The sequence below is a fragment of the Echeneis naucrates genome, chromosome 3, assembly GCF_900963305.1.
Source record: "Echeneis naucrates chromosome 3, fEcheNa1.1, whole genome shotgun sequence".
Taxonomy (NCBI): Eukaryota; Metazoa; Chordata; class Actinopteri; order Carangiformes; family Echeneidae; genus Echeneis; species Echeneis naucrates.
The window spans coordinates 27,143,676-27,161,695 of NC_042513.1; the positions used below are offsets into that span (position 1 = coordinate 27,143,676).

General features: G+C 46.6%; 2 protein-coding genes across 2 annotated transcripts; both read right to left on the minus strand.

The window, feature by feature from the left end:
• Positions 1–392: 392 nt before the first annotated feature.
• Positions 393–9,239, minus strand: LOC115041580 (para-nitrobenzyl esterase). Its single transcript, XM_029499128.1, has 10 exons — positions 9,165–9,239; positions 8,278–8,548; positions 7,445–7,865; positions 6,581–6,688; positions 6,054–6,250; positions 4,753–4,952; positions 4,610–4,668; positions 3,306–3,473; positions 2,304–2,531; positions 393–1,910 (listed from the first exon to the last, which is right to left on the minus strand). The coding sequence occupies exons 2-10, from the start codon at positions 8,539–8,541 to the stop codon at positions 1,768–1,770; spliced, it is 1,788 nt and encodes a 595-aa protein (XP_029354988.1). The 5' UTR covers positions 8,542–8,548; positions 9,165–9,239; the 3' UTR covers positions 393–1,767.
• Positions 9,240–11,988: 2,749 nt separating this feature from the next.
• Positions 11,989–17,345, minus strand: LOC115041261 (transcription factor Adf-1-like). Its single transcript, XM_029498605.1, has 5 exons — positions 17,174–17,345; positions 14,291–14,422; positions 13,848–14,111; positions 12,928–13,081; positions 11,989–12,774 (listed from the first exon to the last, which is right to left on the minus strand). The coding sequence occupies exons 1-5, from the start codon at positions 17,343–17,345 to the stop codon at positions 12,330–12,332; spliced, it is 1,167 nt and encodes a 388-aa protein (XP_029354465.1). The 3' UTR covers positions 11,989–12,329.
• Between the last annotated feature and the right edge of the window lie 675 nt (positions 17,346–18,020).

Below are 18,020 nucleotides of genomic sequence, written 5' to 3' on the forward strand. Positions count from 1 at the left end.
TCTGCTGGAGGGACAGGAGAAGACAGTGATGGGACAGATCCGGGACAGACCCTGGACTGACCGGGGACAGATCCGGGACAGATCTGGGACAGACCGGGGACAGACCAGGGACCGACCCTGGACAGATCCGGGACTGACCCTGGACCGACCCGGGTCCGACCCGGGACAGATCCGACACCGACCGGGGACAGACCCGGGACAGATCCTCCTCCTCATAGTTTGAATCACAGCAGTCCAGTCTGGAGGGAACAGATTCCTGACCCGGTTCTTCTGGACCCTCTTGAGACAGGAAGGCCGCCCATAATGACTCCAGGCCGAGCTGATGCTGCTTCGGGCCAAAAACAATAACTTCAGTTTGTCTTCACTCTGAAATAAGTCAGCGTCCACACAAATCAAAGTGATGTCGGTTTATTGAGTACAATCAGGGTGAGTGTCAGAAATAACTGCAGTTAAAAAAGACAAGTGGTTTAAAAACAAGCAGAAAACGGTCAGTGGTCACTTTAAGAGGAAGCTGGAAGTGAAATCAAATCAAAGCTTCACAACATTTGGAATAAACAAACATCTTCTGACAGTCACACGTTCACGGCAAAGTGCAAAGACTTCAGAGGCCAAGCGTCGAGTTCAGGATTCAGTGCAAACAGCAAGACTTCACAAAACACATTCACAAACTCCAACAAAGACGACAACATCAAGCTTAAACAACTCACTTCAACCTTTTCCCTGAATTTACTAATTCGTGTCGACTCGACGACAAACCGAGTCCCTGCGAGTCAAATTCCCTTTAAAAGGTGTTGAGATGGAAGCGTGGCGAACCCACATCAGGTTCAGGTCACTATCAACAACCCCCGACCCCCCCACTGAAGTCTGGGTGTGAAAATCATGGTGTGGTCATTCTGACTGCAGTCTGAGTCAGGTTGGTTTTACTGGAAAAACTAAAACTGATGACAAGTCGAAGGTCCAGGAGCTTCACTGGTCTGCTCCTTCATCAGAAGGGGAAATGCTGACGCTTAGTTTAGTTTGTTAGACCAACGTGGTGCTTCTTCCTGATCAAAGTTGTGTTTGAATCCCAATCACACCGCTTCAGGGTGAATCTGGTTGTTTATCTGAAACAAGCAAAGCTTAAATGTCACACATCGATTTCGTTGGTGCCGTTCCCTCCTGAATTTCAGCATTCACAGCCAGCGAGGAAAGCAGCAGGCATGATGGGATAAATATTATCAATCATCTCTCTGAGTTTAAGGCAGTCTCTTTCTACGCTCACACACTTCACTCTGACCAAACACAAACGTATTCAGAGCCGACCTTCCCTCACCTCTGGTCACATCTGTACATAGTTTTAGATATTTTATATTAGAAGGTCCATACTTCACCTCCAGCCTTTTATTTTGAAGGGTAGTTTCTGTTTTAAGACCAAAATCCATCTCAGTAGTTTTCCATCTCATCTCTCAGAGTTTCACTGGAGCTCCAGAAACAGCAGGTCAGTCAGCCAATCAGAAGACAGGATCTGATCATCTCTTCTGATTGGCTGATTGTTTTCTGAGTCAACCAATAAAAATCTCACAGATCCAATTGGAGTGGACTGACTGGAGCCTGAATGCAGGTCTCTGTTCAGATTGTTTGGACCTCTAAGATCTGACCTACCTGACAGAATGGACATTTATATTGAAGGAGTTATTGAAACAAAAAAACGGCTGTTTTACTCCTGGAGAGTAAGACTATATCAGATCTGAAGAGAAGAGGGGCCGGTCCACGTGATGGCCTCGGCCGTCAGTTTATCCAGGCGTAGGCGTACAGACCGTTCTCCTTCCACAGATCACACTGAGCGGCAGAGTAGTTCTGAGACACCAACAGATCGCTGGACAGGAGAGCGATGGCTGATGGGTACTCGGGCCAATCGCTCGCCATCTTTCCTGCATGACCATTAAAAGACGAGCAGTCACTTATCAAACCTTTCCCACTTCAGCTGGTTCCTTCAGAAAAATCTACTGAGTGGGTCAGACATCTCAAAATAAACCAGAGCTCCGTCTCCTCATTGACTGAATCATTATCAAAGTGCAGCTGAGTAAGAAGATCAACTGATCATCCACATTTTTTGTGTTTCAAATAAACACCTGACAGTATTTAGACATTTTATAGATTGAATAAAACCAAAAATGAAAAATACACCAAAGTAGCATAAATAACAGGATCAGTGGGTGGTGGTGCCTTCACTGTCCAGGGAGAATGGGAATTTTAAGAGTTTTTCAACAGCGTGGAAAACAAACCACACCTCAGTCACCTCTTCCTCAGACAGAGGTCCTCACCTGTTTTGGCGAAGCCGACGAGGTGACGTGTGATGAGACTCTGGAAGCTCTTGTCCTGCTCAGAGAGGGACTTCCCCAGGAAGGACTCCAGACCCCCGAAGAAGGCCACGGCATCCAGACAGTGGAAGGAGAAGCGGCTGGGGAACGGCAGGAAGTCTCCGGACGAGTTGACCGGCCCGGACGGCGTGTGCGTCACCACATAGCGATACACAGGACTGTTGAGGGCAGCTGCAGACACAGAGGAGTCATTCAGAATGAGCTGCGAGAAGCCAACAACAACAGATGCACCTCAGACAACCTGCTGCAGGTCTTTGTCCAAAACATGAATAAAAACATTTACAGTTACTGCAGCTTCATTCTTCAGGAGAGAAAGAATATTTTGATTTGAAAATATGAACAAAAGTTTGATGCAGCATCAGGCCAGATTGGTCTTTATGAAAGAAAAAAGAAAAAACAGACTGTACAGGAGGGAAAAACATAAATCACCCATGATGCTTTGCACAGCAGCTGAATGTGAGTCAACTCAGAGCTTCACCACTGAGCGAGTTCAGCAGCCCCACAGGCACAAAACCTACACGAGCACATCTTAGCGGCAGAGAAGTCGGCCAAGATTTGCTCTCCCGAATAAAACAAGTTGTAAGGCTCACTAATGCTCTAATATACTGATGTACTGCAGGAAGGCCGAGCGCCGCGCTGTTGGCGTCAGCATCAGGAAACACTGCCAGCTTCTCTGAGCTCAGCAAACACCGAAGGAACGGCCACAAGCAGTCTGAAGGAAAGACTGTTTGAAAAACAGACGCGGCTCACAAACTGACGGTGACGTGCTGAGTGTGACTGGAGAGACCGCAGCGATCAGGTAAAAACCAAACCTGTTTCTATTTTTAACAGCTCTTACTCTCCTCAAAAAACAACTTATTTGACTTGAAGCTCGGCCATCAATGAATGCGGTTGGATGCAGTGAGCTAAGTGAGGGCGGGGCCACTCAGGCCCAGGTGAGGTTACCTGCGGCCCGCTCGGCCAGGTCGTTGTTGGGACAGGTGACCCTGATGTCGGACACCATGGTGGTGAAGGCCCTCTCCGGGCAGCGGTCCCTGGTGGGGCAGGGTGCCAAGCTCGGGTACAGGTCCAACGCCGCCTTGGTCAGGTTCTCGCCAAAGGCCCAGAGTTTATCTGCGGGGGCAGAGAGATCGAGGGTCACAGCTCAGGTCGGGCTATCGTGGTTAACAAAACCTGCTGAAGCTGCAGATCTGTGGTGCTGCAGCGTTTAAAGTGCATTTAAAAATGTTTGTGTTGGGCCTCATTAGTTCAACTGAGCACAAGTAGAAGCATCAGAGGATTTTTAAGGATTTGTTAAAATCTACATCTCGGAAACCCCAATAAGTAAAAACCACCAGGAGGAATTAAAACCTAAAAAACTCTGAAGACCAGCTGAGGTTTGGAATGATGTGTGAAACGTTGAAATCCCAACATCAGAAAAGACGTGAGAACATTCAAAAGCTTCGACTGTGAAGAGAAATGTCTTTCAGACATTTAGAGCCACAAAACATAATCACATATTTGACGCCGTGCTGCTTCTTCATTAGCTCTAAAAGCAAAAAACTATTCCCATGAAAATTTCAGAGAGCAGCTGCAGCACGCAGCGATCATGAAACATTCACGGACTCGCTGAGCATGTTAACAAGCACTACATGTTCCACACGCACAGCTCAGCTGATGAACTCCTTCACAGTCTGAAATTTATTTATCACCATGTTGGGAATGAACTGTAACTCTTCGATGTCAGCTGCAGGTCCTCCACAGACCACTACAGTCCAGCAGGGAGTCTCCTGTCAAAAGGTCCAACCTGTCTCCAGTCTGAGACTAAAGCTGGTCTGGTCCTTCCTTCATGAGGACTGAGGGGGAAATTTAGAGCACTCAGCTGGTTGTTTTTCTGTTTTGTTTTTTTTTGTTGTAATTTTGGCACATTGAGGGTGGGGCCTTGGCGGTGGGGGGGTGGAGTCCGACAGTACAGCAGCATTTACAGTCCACCGTCACCTGAGGATTTACTGAGAGTTAAAAATGAAACCTGATAGTTTGTGTTATTCAGCCGGTGGGAGGCGACTCTCAGCCTCAGAATCCACAAGAAACCACCTCAAGTGTCCTCTCTCATTCCGCCATCATTTATCTGATCCCTGATCACGTCACCATCTGATAAAAACTCCTCTGAATTGTTTGTGTTGGTTCGTGCGCAGCCTTTCGTCTCTCAGCTGGTTTCTCTTGAACAGCCTCTGGTGGACTGTCAGACAGGTGAAGGCAGCAGCTGTTACCTGTGACGAACCAGCGGTAGTCGCCCCAGGTCCACGTGGAGATGTTTCCGGAAGAAGGACTGGAAGAGACACACACAGGAAGTGATGGAGTTTGACCAGAGTATGAGCCGCCGGTGACGAACGCGAGCCAGCGGATGTCTCACCTGAAGTCCGCCTCCTGCTCCGTCGTCCCCACAACGAAAGGGACATCATTGTGGACTTTCTTCTTCTCCCACAGCTCAAAAAGCGGAGCCTCAAGGACGTATCCGTCCACCACCGCCACCGGGCCGATGAAGTGCCCTCTGGTGGGGAGGTCCATCATCTCATCTGCTGCCCAGGAGGGGTACTCCTGCCATGGCACCGCCTGAGGTAACAGTTTGACTGATAATGAACACAATCAGCTGCAGAAGCAGCTTTAAGTATCATCTCCCGTGGTTGGTCTGCAGTAAAATGATAAATTATTAAATATGACATTATTACATTATTAACGGTGAGGCACTGATGCTGTTGTAGCCACATCGGGGGGCAGAAGAAAAAGAACAGTCAGCTTCAGGATATTTTCACTCTGCGGTAAAATGTTATTATTTTTATTTTCCTCTTTGGCCTTGAACCTCCTGAGCAGTTCAAACAGGAAATCAAACATTTGATGTGTGATCAGAAGCAAAAACTGTTAAAGGTCCCATATTTTAAAACAGATCAGTGAACCAATCAGAGGAGAGAATCTGAGTCATGCTTCTGATTGGCTGTTTTCTGAGTGATCCAATAAAAATAAAGATGGGTGGGGTTGAGGATTGCTTTATTGTGACATCACAAAGTTCTCAAAGTCCCCACAGCTCGGACTAAACCTCAGTTTCTGACTGTATGAACTTTTTATCTAATCTATTTTAGAAACTGATATTTTATTCCATTTCTGATGTCACTTGGAGCTGCAGAAAATAAATCCGAGGAAATGCAGTAAACGGCCAACTGTATGGGAAGAATAAATAAAAGTAAGGGCAAGAAAACGTGTAGGAATATGTGAAAATGTGATGTGACGTTTTAAAAAAGTAATGACAGTAATAAAGTTCATCTGTTTTACTGCCTGGAGTCATGTTTTATTTCATTTAATAACATATATAATTAATTCCTAATCCTGGAGTTGCAGTCGGATGCTTCTAAATGGGCTCCCGGTGTTGAGGTGCTGAACACCTGTCGTCACGTCGCTTCACAGTGAAAAGTAAAAATGTTTCATTACGTTTCAGATTAAAATTAGAAACACTCCGTTTTTCTGATACCTGGATGTTTCAAAGAGTAACATTAGTCATAAAGATGAGATATGAATCAGATATTTTAATCCTTAATCTTTTTTACATTGAAGGAATGAACTTCTCTGCCATTAGATATTTGAAATAATCTTTCTGCTTTGACAGAAATGAGCCCTGCTCAGATTTCATCCAACAATGTGGAGCGTCTGTGTGCGTCCTACCTGCAGGACTTGTTGGATGGAGAGCCGCCTCAGGCAGCCCAGATCTTTGCAGCCCGTCTTCTTCAAGAACACCAGGTTGTCGGACTCGGCCTGCTCCAGTGAGGCGTTGTTGACGTACGAGCCACTCATGTCCACCGCTGCGTGGAAGAGGCCATTCGCCAGCGGGGACGCCATCAGCGTCCACACCGAGGTCCCACCTGCTCCACAGAAAAAAGACCTGAGCGCACACTGAAGACCAGGTCCAGGTCTGGTCTTCTAACTTTCTACTAAAATATTTTCATTACCAATACATTTTCATGAGAAGATTTGAATAACTCAGACCAAAACATTTCAGTTCAGACTAATAAAATGTTTTGAGAAATGACTTTGATCCATCATCATGCTTGCCAATAAAAACTAAATTTCGGACAATGAACTGAACCTCTGTTCTGTAAATGAGCCTGCTCAGGTGAACAGGTGAACGGATCTGGCTCAGCCAGTGTCCCAGAGTCCACAGACACTGCTGGACAGACTTCCTGTTTCCTCACCTGAGCTCTGTCCGAAGATGGTCACCTTCCCGGGGTCTCCTCCGAACACGTGGATGTTCCTCTGGACCCACCGCAGAGCAGCGATCTGGTCCATGAAGCCATAGTTCCCTACAGGAAAGACGGGGGTGGCGAGGGATCAATTAGCAAACCAGAGCCTGCTTTGATGTGGCCTTGTTTCTTGTGTCCCATTTTCTCCATCAGAAACAAAAAGTGCTCTTGCAGCCTGAACTAAATTTAACTCTTTTCCGCAGAAATGGGCCACAGAATTAGGAGGATTCAAAATTAGAATGGTGAGCGCCGGAGAAGCTGCTGCTGGAAGACGAAGAGGACTCGTGGCCGCTGCCATCATGCCACCATGTCACCAGAGGCTTGCTCTATCTCTCATATCAAGGTCACAGCAAACTATGTTACAAAAAATATGACCCAGCTTCCCCGGCCAGTCTGTGTCCTGAACAGCTGATCACATCAACAACATGGAATTGTGAAACTAAAGATCAGCAGCTGAACGTGCGGACACATTGATCTCATTTAGCTGCGTCACGTCTCATCCTCCACCTGAGTTTGTGCCGTTCTCTTCAGTTTAATGAAAATCAGTTCAGTCCCAGAAACATAAGAAACACAAGGGGGCGGCGCTACAGTGTGCTTGACAGGCTAAACCAACCAATCAGGAGAGAGCACAGAGCAGGTCAGATCCACCTTCTCCTCCAAAGAGGGTTTCTACAGTTAAAAAAAAAAAAAAACAAGCTGGCTGACGGACAAACTGGAAGCAGGACAAAATGGCAGCTCACACCCTGACAGGTGACGTCATGGGGGGGTCGGCAGTTGTGATGTCACCGCCCTGGTGTGTGTCTCTACCTGACTCACCTGAGCTGTTTGTTGCTGAACCTTCTCTCAGGAGTTCCAGGGCCAGGAAGCCAAAGGCGTTGAGTCTGTAGTTGAAGCTGACGTAAACTATGGACGTGTCTGCGGCGAGCTTCTCTGTGGGTGAGTAGCCCGGCTCTGCCCCACTGAGCATGTGCAGGTATCCCCCGTGGATCCAGACCATGACGGGCAGCTTGGCATCGGGCCTCAGCGTGGGTGTCCACACGTTGATGAAGAGGCAGTCCTCCTGGCCCATCACCTTCCCTGAGCTCGTCATCGGACGCACCTGAGCGCAGATGCTCCGGAAACGGCTGGCATCCATCAACTTGCTCCGGCACACTGGGTCAGCAGGTGGCGCCCAACGCAGGTTACCAATTGGTGGCGCGGCGTATGGCATGCCCTTAAAGGAGTAGGCTCCATTTTTCTGAGAGGGAAGAATTGAAATGTGATATTAAATCATGATCGCTTTGATCAGTATGGAGATCACAGTAATTGGACTTACTGACTCTGGACATGGACAGTTACTGAAAAATGCTTATTATTGTTGCTGTTAATAAGAATTTTATATTTGACTGAATTTGTTGTGAAAAAGTGGCACAGTAATCTTTTCCTCTGCATTATCCTGTTTTCATCATTGGAAGATTATGGTCAGACATAAAATTAGACTCCCATGATGTAGTTACAGAATTTTGGATGTTGGAGAGCACAGCTGGGTGTCTGACGCAGCAGTAAAAAGCCTGATTATCAGTTGCATGGTGGGAAATGTAGGAACCTGGTGAAGACTGTTGTGCTTCTTGTGCATTCTTTTCCATTTGTCCTGTTGTCAGGCCACTCACATGTCTTCCTCTGAACTCGCCACAGTCCGTGGTCACCTGGGCGATGCCCTGCGGCAGCGTTTGGGCCACGTGGGCCAGATACGAGGCGAGGGTGAGCAGAGCGAGCACGCCCATGCAGATGAAGAAGATGCAGCGTCTGGAGAGCACCATGAAGGGGCTGATGTACTGTCTGTGACGGACATACTGCACCTCAGCCTCATCCTCCTCCTGGACCAGGTAGCGGTACTCGTTCCTATCTGGGACCTCGAACGCGTCCCCAATCATCTCCGCTCTGAGTCAGAAAGACAAAAGAGAACAGGCATCATCATGCAAAGAGACAGAATGTCCCTTTAACACCAGGACCCGACCCGATTGAAAGGAAATAAAAAGGTGTGTTTGTGTTTGAACTGTGCTGTGTCCAATCTGATCGGGGTCAAAGTTCACTCAGTCTCTGGTCTTCAGCTGCAGAATTAGGAAGGAAAACCATGAAGGAGAAAACTTTGTCCTGTCAGAGGAAGAGGAAGTGAGAGTTAAAGAGAGAGGCAGACACTGTGAGGAAACGAGGAAAAGATCAGACTTCTCACAGTTGACTGAACAAACTCACATCAGCTGTTCCGAAACCGCATACTCAGAGAAAGTCCACTCAGAACCAACAGAACAAACAGAACCAACAGAACAGCAGACTCCATTCAAGGAAAAAAAATCAATAATGAGGACCAAACAATGAAAGTGAAGAAATAAAAATAAAAACTGAAATAAGTCTGATCAGATATGAAACAAAGCGGGCTGAACAGAGATGGTCTGTTTCCGCTCGGTCCGTTTTTTATTTTAAATCACTTTAAACTTTTTCATCTTCACTGAATGTCTGAAGCTGAAAAAAAAAACACAACATCGGTTTGTTCACTCACCTGTTACTCAAACAAACATCAAGAAGGAAAAAGTCCCAACAACAGTTTGTGTTGTTGTTCTGATCACAGCGGACTGCGCATGTGCCGCTCACCGAGTGTTTTTAAAGAGACAGAAGACCTGAAGACCCGAAGACCTGGACCAGGAAGACCCGAAGACCCAAAGACCTGGACCAGGAAGACCCGAAGACCCAAAGACCTGGACCAGGAAGACCTGAAGACCCGAAGACCTGGACCAGGAAGACCTGAACCAGGAAGACCTGAAGACCTGAAGACCTGGACCAGGAAGACCTGGACCAGGAAGACCCGAAGACCTGAAGACCTGGACCAGGAAGACCTGAACCAGGAAGACCTGAAGACCTGAAGACCTGGACCAGGAAGACCTGGACCAGGAAGACCCGAAGACCCGAAGACCTGGACCAGGAAGACCCGAAGACCCAAAGACCTGGACCAGGAAGACCTGAAGACCCAAAGACCTGGACCAGGAAGACCCGAAGACCCAAAGACCTGGACCAGGAAGACCCGAAGACCTGGACCAAGAAGACCCGAAGACCTGGACCAGAAAGACCTGAAGACCCAAAGACCTGGACCAGGAAGACCTGAAGACCTGAAGACCTGGACCAGGAAGACCCAAAGACCCAAAGACCTGGACCAGGAAGACCCGAAGACCCAAAGACCTGGACCAGGAAGACCTGAACCAGGAAGACCTGAAGACCTGAAGACCTGGACCAGGAAGACCCGAAGACCCAAAGACCTGGATCAGGAAGACCTGAAGACCCAAAGACCTGGACCAGGAAGACCTGAAGACCCGAAGACCTGGACCAGGAAGAGCGAAGACCCAAAGACCTGGACCAGGAAGACCCAAAGACCCAAAGACCTGGACCAGAAAGACCCGAAGACCTGGACCAGAAAGACCTGAAGACCTGAACCAGGAAGACCTGAAGACCCGAAGACCTGGACCAGGAAGACCCGAAGACCTGGACCAGGAAGACCTGAAGACCTGGACCAGGAAGACCCGAAGACCCAAAGACCTGGATCAGGAAGACCCGAAGACCTGGACCAGAAAGACCCAAAGACCTGGACCAAGAAGACCCGAAGACCTGGACCAGAAAGACCTGAAGACCTGGACCAGGAAGACCTGAAGACCCGAAGACCTGGACCAGGAAGACCCGAAGACCCGAAGACCTGGACCAGGAAGACCCGAAGACCTGGACCAGAAAGACCCGAAGACCTGGACCAGGAAGACCCGAAGACCTGGACCAGGAAGACCTGAAGACCCAAAGACCTGGACCAGGAAGACCCGAAGACCCGAAGACCCGGACCAGGAATCCTTTGAATCAGGAGACATCCAGGAGGGCAGGAAGGAGGGGAGGGGTTGGGGGCGGGGCTGCTGGCTGACTGACAGACTGGACCCCCAATCAGGACAGAGACCAGAGCCGGTCAGATCCACCTTCTGCTCCAAATCCGGTTTCTCCTGATTTAAAAAACCAAGATGGCCGACAAACACGTGGGAACTCTCCAGTCCGAAGAATGAAAAGTCCCGGTTCCAGTCCGGAGCTGTCACAGAACCGTGTCAGACGGTCTGATTTATTCCCAGCATGTTTCAGGGAATAATGGACATTTTCACAATATTCTGGAAAATTATCCAGCGAAAAGAATCCATCTATTCTAATTATGAGCGGCATCGACTGTGAAAATGATTATTGACTGCAGCTGGATGGAACAAAGCCGGAGAAAATACAAATGTAAAACAAAGGAGCAGCAAAATCCAGCCGACGGAGGTAAACTTGGATTGTGTGATCGTTTTAACCATGAGGAACGATTTCTTTTTTTGTGAGTGTTTTTTCCCACATCCTGTAAATTCGCCATTTTCTGCCGCCATGCCGATGTCAGCGACACGTTTAACCTGGCCTTTGTCCTTCGTCTGCTGGGCTTTCTTATCACCGGCCGCAGACACGTCTGCTTCTGATGCGATATGCCGGAGGACTTGGCTCTCACCACGTCACCTGAACATTTGTTGCTCTGGGGAAAGGAAGAAACTGAAGCTGCCAAGTTTTATTTTAATGCTCACTACAGCCAACATTTTCCTTGTGATCATCGAATAAAGAACATATGTTATTATTCTCACAAAAATGATGATTTAGAATAATTAAGGTCCTCTGATCTTAAAGCCGTGTCAGTATTTTCAGATATTTTAGATGTTTTTTCCTTTAGGCCTTACAGCAGAGGTCTCCAGCTCCGGTCCTGGATGGCTCCCGATCAGTTGGAGCAGGACAGCGGCCCTCCAGGACCGGAGCTGGAGACCTCTGCCTCAGTGTCTCTGGATATTTGTGCTGTTTCACAGCTCCCCACTGCTGCAGCACCATTTATCCATAAAGTTGAGTCATGGGTTGTAAGAATCTGCTTACACAGACGACCTCTTTCAATGTATGTTTAATGTAAAGTATGTGAGGTCAGGGGTCAAAGATCAGCGGTGTCCTGTCAGGGGGTAACATGGTTGGAGAGACTATAGTCTTTATTTCTCTGAAGATTAAAACATATTTATCAATGACACATTGAGCCTGTTAGCTCGAAGTGCGAACAGCTGGATGCGGAACGGCTCCGTATTCCGGCTCTGCCGGACTCACACGTTCTCACAAATTCACGTATAATCGCACTATATAGCCAGCTGTAGTTTCTATAAAGACAACCACAAAAAAATGTTACAATTATTACGTCCATCCAGAGTAGAAGGAAATCGACTCGGTCCTGTCCTGGAGATCTGCCATTTTTGTAGAGATTCAACCATCAGTTAGTGCAATTTTTCTATTCATAGATGAAACTGATAATAAAACAATCCTTTATTTTGAGTGTATTTGTTTTTTAGTCCACGTAAATAAAGTTAACTATTGTTGTTTTTGGAAAGTGAAAAAATGTATAAAACAAAAAAGCTGCAGTTCGTATTGTACTTCTGAGTGACAATAACATTTAGCGCAGGCTTCAACGAGGAGGTTTTGATCAGCTGGTGGATGAACTGCGGCTGGACTGTCAGCGGCATCACCAGTACTTTCAAATAAGTACAGCACAAATGGATCAGCTTCTCTCAGTCAGAGGCCCAGAACACCAACTACAGAGCTGCAGAGACCGGCTGTTGGACTGAGGCGAGCTTCACGTTATGTACACAATGAATCAACTGCTCTCAGTGTTATGCAGCAGGTTTAAAATCCCAATTTTAGCCTGCAGCCTCCTTTTTTTGTCCAGTCGGTGGAGTTGTGGGATGAGGCTCATTGTAAAGTGGTAGCACTCATCGAGGTCACTGTCCGGTTTGAGATTTGGCTCGTCTCGAATTGATGGAGGCTGGTCTTCCACATTAGAGGTCTGCTGCGGTCTGTGGGTCCTCCTTGGGTCGGTGCGAGCCCCCCCCTCCCTTGGGCTGCGGGACCTGTGGGGCCTGTCTCTCTCCCCAGATGAGGTGGGCCCCGGTACAGACTGACCTGCGGAACCAGTCAGAGTTGGAGAAACGGACCGTTGCGCTGATGCAGTGGGCGGAGCCTGATCATCAGATCCACAGGTAGACACTGGTGTAGATGATCTCTCCTCCTCTGCCACAGCAGCGCTCAGGCTGATTTTCGAACTACAAAACAAACATACAAATAAACAAATTAGTCACGTGTGTCTCAGACACACAAGAATGATCTATTACTTCATTTGAAATGTGCACATCGAATTTAAAGATGATATTACCATCAATAATGTTATATAATTAATATAATAATTCCATACAGACCTTCTCGGGTGTACGTGGGGCAAAAGAAAAGACATGATGTCCGTGTACTTCCATTCCCTTTGTGACCCCCCCGATGAGCCGCTGGCAAACATCTTCTTTCGGCTCTTCACAAAGCTGTCCCTCAGGGACCGCCACTTTGCCTTGCAGGGATCAACTGAAAAAAGATAAGACATATCAAAAAAATAATCATACATGTGGCTCATCTTTTTTTCTTTCTTCACTTCACAGGCACCTGGCTTCTGGGGACTCGCCTCTCAGCCCAGCCTTCAACGGCCGCCTCGGCCACACACCAGTGATTAACTCTGTTCACATGGTGTGTGCCGCCATTTCAAAGGTGATGATGAAGTTTTTCCCACGGCCGACCACAGAGACGGGGAAAGAGAGAGAACTTCCCAAATTCAAGCACCGCCCCGTTCCGATAGTCAATACTTCAACAATGAAAAGACTTCCTCCATCGTGCTGTTGGCACTCGTGGATGCTGACTATCGTTTCAGGTGGGAGACTCTGGGAGGCCTTTCATCAGGGATGTGCCACATAACGCCCCACCCAGGACAGAACCTCCAGGGTGAGGATGGTGGATTAACCTGCTTCGGGGGGCAGAATGGTTTGTTACGTTGTGATTTTTATTGAAAACTGATCTGACAACTTCTTGTCAGCCGCCCAAAGTGTGAAAGCACTGCGACCTTTGTTGTGTGATCAGATCTTAGGTTAACACAAACAGCTTCTCCAGTTATTCTTTAACTTTAAATCTCACACAAAACAAATCTGAAGTCAATTATTGACTCATACACACACAAAGCAGAACTCAACCTTACTGCAGTTCACGGCTGAAGATCAGCTAATTAAGTTTCTTCTGGATAACATGAGATTTCTCTTTTTATTGGCTTTCTAACATTTGTTGGCCCAAATCAGGAACTCACCATCCGCTCCAATCACTCCTGCTACGGAGTTCCAGGCCGCATCCTTTTTGTGGGTGTCTTTATAAAACGGGTGAGACGGGTCGTAGATGATTCTGTGATTCTGGACCTCCAGGATCAGCATCTCCTCGTCCATGGTGCCAGCGGGGCCGGGATTCGACTGGATGCGGAACGGCTCAGCTCCGGAACGGCTCCGTACTCCGCCGACCGGATCCGGCCGTGACGCGCGCTGTTCCGAGCGGCGGGAGTCGCGAGGACTCGCGGGATCTCGCGAATTCACGCAAAATCGCGCGATACACTGACGGATCGGATGGTTCTGTGATTCTGGACCGCCTCGTCCGTGGTGGCAGCGGGCCGCCTGAACACTCTCACCTGTCTCCGTCCATTGTGACGTCTTCAAGGTGCGGGCCGACGGGAACACGGAGTGTTTTATTTTGAAAACGGACCGGATGTTCTGTTTTGCGTCTGTGCTCCGGCTGCTCCGTGCGGAGTTGACGCGCCGTGCTCCGGCATCCTGCGGAAGGGGGGCCGCCGGTTACCGGAGCTGTTCCGGAGCCGCAGCCGGTGGACTCTGTAGTCTGCAGACACACAGTCTGGACCTGGTTCTGTCACAGAGTATCAGCTGATAGTCCAGGATCATGGATTATTTTCATTATTTTCATCATTTTAAAACAGAAATACAAAGTTTACAGTAAAGTGAAACTTCCGCTTCATTTGGAATAAACCAAAATTGAGCCTTTTTTGTTTGGGAAGAAATGAGAACAAATAATGACAGAGAATCACCAAAAACCCCATAACATGTATTTGGACACCATTTTGCTTTTTGGATTTATTTATTTATTTTTTTAATGAAAAAAATTCTCTGAATTAAAAGTGAATTGTGGGTTATTGGATGATTCTGGGAGCCTTTAATATTTTGGTTGTGGTTATTTGACTCCAGAGGTTTTTAAGCAGCGGGCCAAAACACAAGAGAATCCTAATGACTGGATTAAACAGGGCTTTACTGCGCCAACACGCTGCCCAGTTCACTGTAGCTCACGACACAACAGCAGAAACCGTGTTTCTTGGCAACCGGGGCAGATTTAATGGAGTTAAATTACAAATTTAAATTCCCTGGTTTATACATGTCTCCAGCTGTCTCAGCGCTGGATTATCTGCTTTACTCCAATAAATAATCAAACATAAATGTCTCTAAGCGTCTCATTATATTCAGTTTCTCCTCTTCAGGTTTCAGCCCTCTGTGTTTATCTGAAGAGATCCAAGTCAGTTTGTCCAGAAAAACAAGTTTTCAACCAAATCACAAAGTTCATGTTGATTTAGAAGCACCTCTGAGAACAACTTTAAAGTTTCACAAACATGCAGCGGTATTATGGGAAGTTCTAAATATTTTAGACCCAAACACTGCTAGGACTCAAATTCCTAGCATGTTTACACATACCTGGCTATAAAATCAGATTATAATTCTGATTATTAAAGCGAAAAAATCAGAGGTTTAAGGGAAGAAACTGGATTTGGTTTGATTGAGATCTTGAAGCGGAGAAATAAAAGTCCTGGAACTCATCAAGATATTGACCCAAATCAGCCAAACATCAGAAATTCTACAGCTTTACAGCAAATAAAGGACACTAAGGCATTGCTGGTGTAAAGGATTTATATTAATTCTAATTTATTGATTAGGACGGGCCACAGGAGAGCTGTGTTCGATTCCCACCTGAAAGTAGAAATTCCTGTTTCTGTTTTGTTTGATTGATTTATGAAATAAGATATTCAGTGCTCTGGTTATGGAGAAAATAAACACCACTCAGGGGAATTCATTAGTTTATAACATCATGTCTCTCTGACTGACTAACTTCTTCTGAAATTTGCTGCTGTTCCTCTGCACAGCAGGGACATTTGTCTTCTCAGTGCGATAAACAGGAATCCGTGTGGAAGACGAGGCAAAAAACAAATTGCACTTCCAACCATCTGATTCATATTAACAGTTTGTGGAATTTTGTTTTCTCTACGGGTAGAAATATTCATCTAAAGCAGCGAGGAGGAGGTCAGATCGCACTGACTTATGAACGGCAGTGGATCATGTGTGTGTGTGTGGTGACGGCTGATTGCAGGTTGACTCAACGGCAGGAACTTCAGGGCGCCACGTAAATGCAGCAGAGTCAAATGTGTTTGCTTTTTTCCTTTTGGTTTGGATTCATGTCATAATCTAAAAACTGTTCTCAAACTGTGACACTTTCTGTCATTTAAGGAGAGATTTTAAGGAATATTCATCAGAGCAGGCAGTAACTGAACCAGCACCAAGCTGTAATCAGACTGTAAAACTGAAATGACCTAAATCATCCTCTAAATGTCCTTTTCCCGCCATAAAGGACGGTCTGATGGAGGCTCAGTGTTCAGGCCTTCATCCACCAAGTCTTTTCTCTTGTTATTTTGTGTATCATTGCAGTCGAGCAGTTTGTCAGTTTAGGTCGAAGAGTCGTGCCAATAAGATGTTTGATAAATACATTTACAGACGATCAAAACGGCGTCAAACAGATTTTCTTGTTTAACCTGAATTTTGCCTGAACTTGGCTGCTTGATGCTTATTTGTGATTGAGTGTTTTTACAGTGGTGAAGATCTGAATCCTCCTCCCTCCATCAGGAGGAAGTGAGATGTCTCCTCTGAGGATTCAGTCAGCCCATCAGCGCTTCCTAATGCGTTTAATAAGAAGGATTTTTCCTTGATCTGTAACAATCAGCACATGGTATCTGAGTGAATGTTTGATGTGCAGAACACACACATCACATGGACGCGTCTGTAGCACCAGGAGACCTAAATAAAGATAAATCAGGAACCTTTCTGAAGCACATCTCTGATGCAAACTGCTGAAATTGCTGCCAAACCAAACAAACAGACAGAAACATGTCACAGTGCTGACAACAAGGTCTGTCTATTTTAGTCTTCTGAAAGTGAAACTACAACAGCATCACATTCATTAAGTTGATGGAGAACTGAAAAACTTTGAGCTTCAAACAGAGATGAGAGCTGGGAGGACAACAAACACAAGACTCTACGGGTTTGTTGGGAAGTGACTCGATTTTCAGTAACATGATGCAAACGCTGTGCTTTGTCACCAGTAACACAGTTATTTCAAAATGTGCAGGTTCAGTTTCACCAGCGTCATGTTCAAACTGGACATGAAGTGCAGAGAGAGCTCTCAGCTAATCTGAATCTTCAGAGTTGGAAGCATCTTAATGTGATAAAATCTGAGCAAATCAAGTCGGAGACTACAGAACTTCAAAGGGTGAACTACACAAGGTTAAATCCAACACGTCCTCCAACCACCTGTCACCTTCGTGACGCCACCCGCCGTTCTCTGAAGGGCCAGCTTGAGATTTTGGAACCAGAGGAAACCACATTTCGTAGGAGAAGGCGGAGCTGAGGTGGAGTGGGGGTGGAGCTACAAATGGGAATCGAACACAGCTCTTCTGTGTGATACTCCCTCCACCGCCAACCTGGATCATCTACGCCATTATCACGTTCCCCTTCGCTCCTTTCATCTTCACTACGCCCACTAGATGTTGCCTAGCAACAGAACCTGCCACCTGCTGACTAACTGCTGAATAAGTCAGCAAAATCTAAAAATAAAAATCTAAGAATTAAAAATGGAAAGGCATGACGAAACTGTTGTTATTGTTGTCATCATCATTGGTTATTGGCTTAATGAGGATGTTGGTGTCATCAGGATAAATAAACCTTGTCAGTTGTCCCTCGACTCTTGATGAGTGTGACCCAGACTGTGTTGTCTTCATATCACACACCTCCACACCTCATTATCCCGCCATTACTGACGGTTTCTGCGGCTCCTGAGACTTAATTAACGGCGCCTCAGATAAGCCAAACGAGGGGCCCGGCAGTCCGCTTTGTTTCTGTCCAAACAAGCATCATTGTAAATTTCTCTCCCTGTTAACTCTGCTGTTGAACCACCTCCTCGCCAGTTGATACTGATTCTTGGTGGCAGATACTGAAGCAAATTTGTTCTTCTAAACGGGTCAAACTCACATTTGTTGCAGCCAATCAAAACTCGATAATCTCTAATTAGGTTGAGTAAACACTCACTTGACACAGAATTACTGCACGTTGATGGACATTTAAATAATCTGCTCCCAGCTGGTGTCATTTCCCTCCGCCGAAGGCAA

What these genes read in the sequence shown, in the direction of transcription:
- LOC115041580 (XM_029499128.1), bottom strand. Translation starts at nt 8,541, where the DNA reads ATGATTGGGGACGCGTTCGAGGTCCCAGATAGGAACGAGTACCGCTAC. An exon ending in CCATCCAACAAGTCCTGCAG is followed by an intron (nt 4,953 to 6,053) that starts GTAGGACGCACA and finishes CTGTTACCTCAG; the next exon opens with GCGGTGCCATGGCAGGAGTA. An exon ending in CGTCGGCTTCGCCAAAACAG is followed by an intron (nt 1,911 to 2,303) that starts GTGAGGACCTCT and finishes ATGGTCATGCAG; the next exon opens with GAAAGATGGCGAGCGATTGG.
- LOC115041261 (XM_029498605.1), bottom strand. Translation starts at nt 17,345, where the DNA reads ATGATCCAGGTTGGCGGTGGAGGGAGTATCACACAGAAGAGCTGTGTT. An exon ending in AGGAGTGATTGGAGCGGATG is followed by an intron (nt 13,082 to 13,847) that starts GTGAGTTCCTGA and finishes ATCTTTTTTCAG; the next exon opens with TTGATCCCTGCAAGGCAAAG. An exon ending in CCCCACGTACACCCGAGAAG is followed by an intron (nt 12,775 to 12,927) that starts GTCTGTATGGAA and finishes TTTGTTTTGTAG; the next exon opens with TTCGAAAATCAGCCTGAGCG.